Genomic DNA, 10,445 nt, shown 5'->3' on the forward strand with positions numbered 1-10,445 from the left:
TAAAGGGGTACTCCCGTGGAAAACTTTTTTTTTTATCAACTGGTGCCAGAAAGTTGAACAGATTTGTAAATGACTTCTATTAAAAAATCTTAATCCTTCCAGTACTTTTTAGGGGCTGTATACTACAGAGGAAATGCTTTTCTTTTTTGGATTTCTCTTCTGTCACGAGCACAGTGTTCCCTGCTGACCTCTGCTGTCCATTTTAGGAACTGTCCAGAGCAGCATATGTTTGCTATGGGGATTTTCTCTTGCTCTGGACAGTTCCTAAAATGGGCAGCAGAAGTCAGCAGAGAGCACCGTGGTTGTGACAGAAGAGAAATCCAAAAAAGAAAAGCATACAGCCCCTAAAAAGTACTGGAAGGATTAAGATTTTTTTTATTAGAAGTAATTTACAAATCTGTTTAACTTTCTCGCACCAGTTGATTTAAAAAAATAAATAAAAAAAGTTTTCCACAGGAGTACCCCTTTAAAGCTTACATATGGTCCACAGAACACAAGTACAGACAGACAAACAATAACGTGCATTTACATACATGATTTTTGAGGCAATTTACCACAATTTTTTGCAAAGAGCTTTTCCCGCCTTCTGTATCTCTAACTACAATGATCACCTACACATCCAAGAACAAAAATGTACAAATCCTAAATATATAAAAAAACATAACCACAACATCCTAGAATCAGTTCTCAAAAAAATAAAACGCCCTCCACAGCCTTTTCCTGGAGACACCAGATACACTCATTCCTGTATATATACACACATCAGTCTGGACAGTGCTTGCCCCAGCACTCACCTTTCTTGGTAGGTGCTTCATCTTCATCATCCCCATCATTCTCATCATCCAATTCATCCTCTTCATCAGCCTCGTCTTCTTCGTCCTCGTCGTCATCATCATCATCATCTTCTTCATCATCATCATCCTCCTCCTCTTCCTGTGGCTCCAGGTCTGGTTCACTTGGTGAGATGGACGCGTCAGACATTGCAAATCTTTCCAGAGAGCAACACGTTACCTGGACATTCTGCTCGGACAATTGGGGAGCTGTGGATACAAACAAAACTTCATCATACTTCATGATGTAAATAATCACGGTATCAGGGAAAGTTCTGCAACTTTCTAATAGGCCATATAACCTTCTCGGTATCCCCATCAATAAATAAGAGAACAAAAAAATATATATATACATATTTTTCTCAAGTATATAAAATTCGGAAAACAAATCATTTAGTAATACAGCATTGACCTTTAGGAGCCATCAAAAAAGGTTAGGAGTCCGGATGCCGCATGTCAGGTCATGCAGCAGGATGTTAGATGATCATTCATTAGCGACTCCTTCATCAGTCACACCCCCTCCAATAGACTTGCATTGAGGGGGTGGGGCATGACATCACACGGGGCGGAGTCGTGACATCAAGGTACTCCGACCTCGTAGTCGAGTGCAGTTCACACAGGTGGGTGCAGCATGAGATATTGCGGGGGTCCCCAGCGGCGGGACCCCCACGATCACACATCTTATCCTCTATCCTTTGGATAGGGGATAAGATGTCTTAGGGCCGGAGTACCTCTTTAAAGGGGTATTCCAGGGAAAAAACTTTTTTTTTATATCAACTGGCTTCAGAAAGTTAAACAGATTTGTAAATTACTTCTATAAAAAAAATCTTAATCCTTTCAATAATTATCAGCTGCTGAAGTTGAGTTGTTGTTTTCTATCTGGCAACAGTGCTCTCTGCTGACATCTCTGCTTGTCTCGGGAACTGCACAGAGTAGAAGAGGTTTGCTATGGGCATTTGCTTCTTAACTGGGCGGTCCCTGAGACAGGTGTCATCAGAGAGCACTTAGACAGAAAAGAACCACTCAACTTCAGAAGCTCATAAGTACTGAAAGGATGAAGATTTTTTAATAGAAGTAATTTACAAATCTGTTTAACTTTCTGGAGCCAGTTGAACAGTTGAATATATATATATTATATATATAAGGTTTTTTTCCTGGATAACCCCTTTAAGGTGGAAGAGGAGGAAAAGGCTTGAAGTGGCAGTAACAGAGGCACGTTCTCTCTTCAGTGTGGTCTTTCTCCAATATTCACAGACAAAAACCATTGTTCACAAACGTTTTTTATTCTTCTTGGGCTATTTTTGATGCCTTTTTTAACACTAATTGTAGCTAATCATTGATTATATTCTGTGCCCCCTCAGCAAAATATCTCCTTATAAGCCAAAGTGTCCTTCTACAATACACATGGCTGATGAATAATAGTCTGAATAAAGAAAAGTTTAACGTAAATGCAAGGCTCCGCTCCCTTTTAAAATAATCTCATCCCCTCCACTGTAATTTGTGTTTTTTTCACAGAACTGATAGGTCTTCTTTAATCTCTCAATGTTTTAGAATCTCCGCTCTCTGACAGAAAATTAAAAGAACAGTTTAGAATCCGGATCTGAAAACATGTTCTGACCCAAAACTTCTAGCAGCTGAAGATTTGCTACAATGTGGCAGTGCAGGCCATTCTATGGGCGCTAAATGAAACAGCTGCACAAATCTCTTTTCCGTGATAACTGGACTGCCAATCTCCCTCGGTCGGGGGCTCCATGTAAGATCTCACCTCGTGGAGTTTAGTAAAGCCCAGAACTACATGGGAAGATGTTGCCAATGGTCTCAAGGCAGCCGGAACCATAGTCACCAAGAAAACATTAGGCAACACACTAAGCCAGTGCTTCCCAACCGGAGTGCCTCCAGCTGTTGCAAAACTACAACTCCCTGCATGCCTGGACAGCCGAAGGCTGTCCAGGCATGCAGGGAGTTGTAGTTTTTCAACAGCTGGAGGTACCCTGGTTGGAAAACACTGCACTAGGCCGTGAAGGACTGAAATCCTAAGGTCTCCCTACTCAAGAAAGCACACAAAATCCTTCACCGGCTCCAAATGAAAACTTTAAAGGGGTTATCCAGGGAAAAACTATTTTTTTTTTTTATTTATTTTTTTTTTACATATCAACTGGCTCCAGAAAGTTAAAGGGGTATTCCAGGCCTAATTTTTTTTTTATATATATATATATCAACTGGCTCCAGAAAGTTAAACAGATTTGTAAATTACTTCTATTAAAAAATCTTAATCCTTCCAATAGTTATTAGCTTCTGAAGTTTTCTGTCTAACTGCTCAGTGATGTTGTCATGTCCCGGGAGCTGTGCATGATGGGAGAATATCCCCATAGGAACTGCACAGCTCCCGGGACGTGACATCATCACTGAGCAGTTAGACAGAATCTTAATCCTTTCATTACTTATGAGCTTCTGAAGTGAAGGCTGTTCTTTTCTGTCTAAGTGCTCTCTGATGGCACATGTCTCGGGAACCGCCCAGTTTAGAAGAGGTTTGCTATGGGGATTTGCTTCTAAACTGGGCGGTTCCCGAGACACGAGTCAACTTAGAAGTAATTTGCAAATCTGTTTGACTTTCTGGAGCCGGTTGATATGTAAAAAAAAGTTTTTTTCCTGGATAACCCCTTTAAGCTTTATTTCACAGGCAATAAAAGCAGGTCGAGTCACTCCGGGTGGGATGTACGAGTGGACGGCCATTTTACAGTCACACCACTGCTCGCATGCTTGTGGAATAAGGCCGCTAATGCCGCTAATGTTTCTTGGTCTACAACAAACTTTCCTGTTTCTATCCTCTTTATCAGACAACCTGAAGCAAGGAAAATCATTCAAACACAGCCTGGTCACGAATAATAAGAAACGTGCTGAAAAAAAAGTGCCAATGAAAATTTTAACTAACGCAACAGTAAGAGGGGTTTAAATCCAGGTTGGCATGACAGACATTCCACTGACTTCAATAGGATTCTGCAGCACTGTGCACACGGCAGAATTTCTGCACCAGATGTTTCTGCAGTGGAAATTCTGATTCCGGTGTCCACAGAAATAATAGAAGTCTATTCTTTCTGCAAATTTTGAAAGGAAATGCATTGGCGTCTATGAGACGGCACATTTCCAAGTGGTCCTAGCACCGGCATGCTCTGCTGTGAAATTTGCGCACGCATCCCACCATGTGAACATAGCCTTACATGTTTACAATAGGTATTTCCAGAATCGTGACTTAGTGGTTAGGGCAGCATGAATCTGATCACAGGTTCCCTGTCGAAAACTTTTTTTTTCTCCACTCCTGCAAAATAACGGACCCCGTTTAACCCCTTAACGATGCTGGACGTAAATGTACCTGATGCACCAGGACGTACATTTACGTCCTATACATAACCGCGAGCATCGGAGCAATGCTCGGGTCATGTGCGGCAGGTCCCGGCTGCTGTCCAGAGGAGGAGAAAATCCCCATAGCAAACATAGGCTGCTCTGAACAATTCCTAAAATGGACAGAGATGTCAGCAGAGAGCACTGTGCTCATGATGTCAGCAGAGAGCACTGTTTCAAAAAGAAAAGAATTTCCTCTGTAGTATTCAGCAGCTAATAAGTACTGGAAGGATTAAGATTTTTAATAGACGAAATTTACAAATCTGTTTAACTTTCTGGCACCAGTTGATTTAAGAAAAAAAATAAAAAAGTTTTCCACCGGGAGTACCCCTTTAAGTTTATTGGATATTAGGGGTAGATAATCTATGACACATTTCCTGCAGATAGATTCACCTTATAAGGACACCATAATCACACAACACTGATCAACATGGGAAGAACAGAGCATGACCAGTAAGTGTATAACATGGGTCACTATTCTCAGGAAACATTAGATCCATAATACTACCAGTCATAATAATAATAATTCTTGACCACAGTGACATGCAGGGCTGTGGAGTCGGAGTCGAGGAGTCGGACGAAATTTTGGGTACCTGGAGTCGGAGTCGGCAAACAATGGACCGACTTCGACTAAATTTAGATTGGAATTTAAAAAAAAGCAAGTTTAAATGTCCCAATTGACAAAAAGTTATAATTAATGACTTCTCTACTGTAAGAATAAAGACCAATGCATGCAGTGCCTCACGTAACCGCAAAACGAACACGTTAAGTGACCATGAAGAAGCATGCTTTTCATGTGCTTTACTATGTGGCATGCAACGCACAATTAGGAGCAACAATACTTATACTTTCCATAGTGTTGTGTTCTGCTGTTACAGGGAACCCATGGGTAACCTAGCCTCTCACTGATAAGGGATTAAAGGAGTAGTCCGGCACGCACTTTTCTTATTTGGTCTGGGCTACAAACTTTCTCTTGCCTGCCTATGCGCCCCCAGAGCTCCGGTTCAGGTGTTCGGTCGCCGGGCTGTTTGCTTCTTAATTCCTGTTAGCCCGGCACGTCACACCGAGCTTCAGCCTATCAACGACTGCAGCGATGTCCCGCCTCAGCCGGTGATAGGCTGAAGCTCCGTGTGACGTGCCGGGCTAACAGGAAGTAAAAAACAAACAGCCCGGCGACCGAACACCTGAACCGGAGCTCCGGGGGCGCGTAGGCAGGCAAGAGAAAGTTTGTTTTCTTTTTTTTTTGTTGCAGCCCGGACCGGATAAAATAAGAAAAGTGCGCGCTGGACATCTCCTTTAAGTAAATATGTTTTTTGCAGGACTAGAGACACTTGTATAAGTGAAGGGAATGGAGGGTCAATAGTTCAAGACTGAAGCTGTAAACCATTGGAAAAACTGCTGCCATTCAGCTAAGGCTATAAAAACTTTTAAACTCCAATTGTTAGCTTAAACTTTAAACATGACTATGGGATTCTACAAGGAAAATCATGTTTTATAATAAATGCCCCTTTTTGGATTCTCCCACTGCCCTATCTTCAGCAGCAGATCAGCACACAAAAATTAGAAGGCAGCAGCTTCTGCCCAACTACCTCTCTCTGCTAGAAGTGCTTAGAAGAACTTGGTGGAACAGCTTCTTGGATTCAACTGTAAGTGTTTATAAATACATTCAAATATTAATACAGAGGAGTCGGAAGTACAAAAAACTGCGGAGTTGGAACATTTATCTACCGACTCCACAGCCCTGGTGACATGCACACACTGATCCAGGGTCTCATACAGACTGATCCGTCTACCACTAGATATCCAGGGTCTCATACACACTGATCCATCTACCACTAGATATCCAGGGACTCATACACACTGATCCATCTACCACTAGATATCCAGGGTCTCATACACACTGATCCATCTACCACTAGATATCCAGGGTCTCATACACACTGATCCATCTACCACTAGATATCCAGGGTCTCATACACACTGATCCATCTACCACTAGATATCCAGGGTCTCATACACACTGATCCATCTACCACTAGATATCCAGGGTCTCATACACACTGATCCATCTACCACTAGATATCCAGGGTCTCATACACACTGATCCATCTACCACTAGATATCCAGGGTCTCATACACACTGATCCATCTACCACTAGATATCCAGGGACTCATACACACTGATCCATCTACCACTAGATATCCAGGGTCTCATACACACTGATCCATCTACCACTAGATATCCATGGTCTCATACACACTGATCCATCTACCACTAGATACCCAGGGTCTCATACACACTGATCCATCTACCACTAGATACCCAGGGTCTCATACACACTGATCCATCTACCACTAGATATCCAGGGTCTCATACACACTGATCCATCTACCACTAGATATCCAGGGTCTCATACACACTGATCCATCTACCACTAGATATCCAGGGTCTCATACACACTGATCCATCTACCACTAGATATCCAGGGTCTCATACACACTGATCCATCTACCACTAGATATCCAGGGTCTCATACACACTGATCCATCTACCACTAGATATCCAGGGTCTCATACACACTGATCCATCTACCACTAGATATCCAGGGTCTCATACACACTGATCCATCTACCACTAGATATCCAGGGTCTCATACACACTGATCCATCTACCACTAGATATCCAGGGTCTCATACACACTGATCCATCTACCACTAGATATCCAGGGTCTCATACACACTGATCCATCTACCACTAGATATCCAGGGTCTCATACACACTGATCCATCTACCACTAGATATCCAGGGTCTCATATACACTGATCCATCTACCACTAGATATCCAGGGTCTCATACACACTGATCCATCTACCACTAGATATCCAGGGTCTCATACATAGTGATCCATCTACCACTAGATATCCAGGGTCTCATACACACTGATCCATCTACCACTTGATATCCAGGGTCTCATACATAGTGATCCATCTACCACTAGATATCCAGGGTCTCATACATAGTGATCCATCTACCACTAGATATCCAGGGTCTCATACATAGTGATCCATCTACCACTAGATATCCAGGGTCTCATACACACTGATCCATCTACCACTAGATATCCAGGGTCTCATATACACTGATCCATCTACCACTAGATATCCAGGGTGTCATACACACTAACCTAGGGGAGGAGCTAAGGTTTGGCACCCGGGACCCCTATATAACACACACGTGTATATAATAACACATCCCCCCTATAGAGGCGCCGTGGGCGGTGGTGTGTATGGTGTGGGGGGAGGGGCGGCTTCTTGCACTCACCTTACACTTGCAGGGTTCGGACTTGTCCTCAGCCCGTGATCTCTTTCCAGCCCCGGTGCTCCCCGTTTCCCTGACTCGTATTCCGGCCTCTCCAAGTCTCCCCCGCCTCCGCTCGGTCCCTGCAGGCCTGTCCGTTGAGCACCGCCCCGCCGGGAACACAGGACACGACACACAACGTTCCGACCTGAAAGAAAGGTTCCGCCCCAGGGGACTAACAGTGGAAGGTGGGGGACTGCACGGAAATCCACATGTAATCCATATGTGTCCTCATTCTAACGTCCCACTGATTATAATACCGGATGTGTGGACTGTATCACCACACAAGTGTATTATAAGAACAGTATATAAAGGTCAATTCATCAGCAGAGAGAATATCATCTGCCCCTGGACACAGGCTACTGCATATACCACAATATTAAATACAAAACTACAACTTTGAGACACATCAGAAGAAATGCTCACAATGTGACAATATATAGGACAGTTGTGTCTCTTCTGTCATACCCGGGGCAACCATGGTATTAACACAATGACAGGTTCCCTCCATAGTGCAAGAATCAGCCTGGACTTCCATTAACATGGACAGAATTATTAGTACTTATCACCTGATTTACCTCCTGGGGCTGGTCATCTCTACCATCTCCAGGTACTGGTCATTTCATCCATCTCATCCATCCCAAGATACCAGCCATCTCATCCATCCCAAGATACCAGCCATCTCATCCATCCCAAGATACCAGCCATCTCATCCATCCCAAGATACCAGCCATCTCATCCATCCCAAGATACCAGCCATCTCATCCATCCCAAGATACCAGCCATCTCATCCATCCCAAGATACCAGCCATCTCATCCATCCCAAGATACCAGCCATCTCATCCATCCCAAGATACCAGCCATCTCATCCATCCCAAGATACCAGCCATCTCATCCATTTCCAGGTACTGGTAATTTCATTTATCTCCAGGCACTAGTCATCTCATCCATCTCCAGGTACTGGTCATTTCATCCATCTCCAGGTACTGGTCACCTCTACCATCTCCAGGTACTGGTCACCTCTACCATCTCCAGGTACTGGTCACCTCTACCATCTCCAGGTACTGGTCACCTCTACCATCTCCAGGTACTGGTCACCTCTACCATCTCCAGGTACTGGTCACCTCTACCATCTCCAGGTACTGGTCACCTCTACCATCTCCAGGTACTGGTCACCTCTACCATCTCCAGGTACTGGTCACCTCTACCATCTCCAGGTACTGGTCACCTCTACCATCTCCAGGTACTGGTCACCTCTACCATCTCCAGGTACTGGTCATCTCATTTGATCCATCCATGTCATCTCGTATGCCTCTGGGTACTGGTTATCTAATCCATCTCCATGTATTGGCATCCAGGTACTGGTCATCTCTACCATCTCCAGGTAGTGGTCATTCCATCTGACCCATCTTCCTGTGCATGTCATCTCCTCTATTTATCCATCTCTTGGTGCTGGTCATTTTTTTTCATTCATGTCCAACTGCTGGTAAGCAACTCATCTGATCCATTTTATAGTACTAGTCATCTCTATCTTTCAGTACTGGTCTTCATGCCATCTGATCTATTGCTCAGTAATTGTCATCTCACCTAATCTATCTCCCAATGCTGGTTATTTCATCTGAACCATCTCCTGGTACTGGTCATTTTATTTGATCAATCTTTAAGTACTGATCATCTGATTCATCTCCAGGTTCTTGCCATCTAATCTGATCCATTTCATGACCCATGTTCTGATGCTGGTCATCACCTCATCTGATCCATTTTCTAGTACTAGTCATGGTCTCCTCCAATCTGTTTTCCAGTACTGGTCTCCATATCATCTGATCCCGATAAATCTGGTACTTTTCAACTCATCTGATCCATCTTATAGTACTGGTCATCTCATTGTTCCATCTTCTGGTACTGGTAATATCATCTGATCCAACGTTAGCTGCTGGTCATTACATCACGTGAACAGTTTTCAGGTACAAGTCATTATCTCATCTTGTCGGGTCATCTAATATTAACCAATGTCTCTTTGGTGGCTTTAACCTCATGGACCTACTTTTGATGCTGGTAATCTCGTGTGACTTATTCTAGTACTGGTCAAAATCTTATCTGATCCATCTCCAGCCACTGGCCATCTAGAGCCTGACCCATCTTTCAGTACTGGTCATTTCACCTGATCTATTTCTGGTACTGGTCATCTTAACTATTCCATCTCTCAGCACTGGTCATCTAATTTAATCCATGTCATTACCTCATCCGAGCCATCTCCTGATGCTGGTCAACTCATTTTAACTATTCTAGTATTGGTCACCATCTGACCATCATGTGATCCATTTTCAAGTCCTGGCCACCATCTTATAAATATATTTATTGTTTCCCCTCTTATGTCCTGGTACTAGTCATTTAATACAAAACATCTGCTTGTACTAGTCATTTAATCTGATCCGTCTTCTAGTATAATATCTGATCTGATCCGCCTCGTGGTACTGGACATTGTCTCATCCATTTACTAGTACTAGCATACAATTTCTCCACCTGGTAGTGCTGGTCATACGTGATCTTTCTTATGTGATCCATCTCTGGCACATCAAATTAAATAGTGGACTCAGATATACCTGTCTCTAATGAATAATGAAAAACTGAGTGGTTCTGTGATACTGTATCTCGCACCAAAGCTCAGCAGACAGTGCTAATCTTCATCATTCTATCAAATTGGTCATCGTTAAACTAAACTAGTTTTAATCAGGAATAGAGAGAATGTATTCAAGGACAACCTTGGGACCGACAGCCATTCTATTGTATGAACCATAACAAAGCAAGGGGTGTGCCAAAATGGCTTCACGGGCACTTCCGGTCGTTACACAACAGCC

General features: G+C 43.2%; 1 protein-coding gene across 2 annotated transcripts in view; it reads right to left on the reverse strand.

The window, feature by feature from the left end:
- RAD54L2 (RAD54 like 2) overlaps positions 1–10,443 on the reverse strand; it is a 55,045-nt gene extending 44,602 nt beyond the window's left edge. The window contains exons 1-2 of one of the 2 annotated variants that reach the window (XM_056525174.1): positions 10,350–10,443; positions 795–1,040 (exon numbers count right to left, since the gene is read on the reverse strand). In XM_056525174.1, the coding sequence (XP_056381149.1) occupies positions 795–981 (187 nt within the window). In that variant the 5' untranslated portion in view covers positions 982–1,040; positions 10,350–10,443. Of the gene's footprint in view, positions 1–794; positions 1,041–7,551; positions 8,402–10,349 lie in introns of those variants that run through there. The other variant, XM_056525173.1, reaches the window with a different exon arrangement.
- Between the last annotated feature and the right edge of the window lie 2 nt (positions 10,444–10,445).

Source organism: Hyla sarda, chromosome 6 (genome assembly GCF_029499605.1).
Source record: "Hyla sarda isolate aHylSar1 chromosome 6, aHylSar1.hap1, whole genome shotgun sequence".
NCBI classification, from domain to species: Eukaryota; Metazoa; Chordata; class Amphibia; order Anura; family Hylidae; genus Hyla; species Hyla sarda.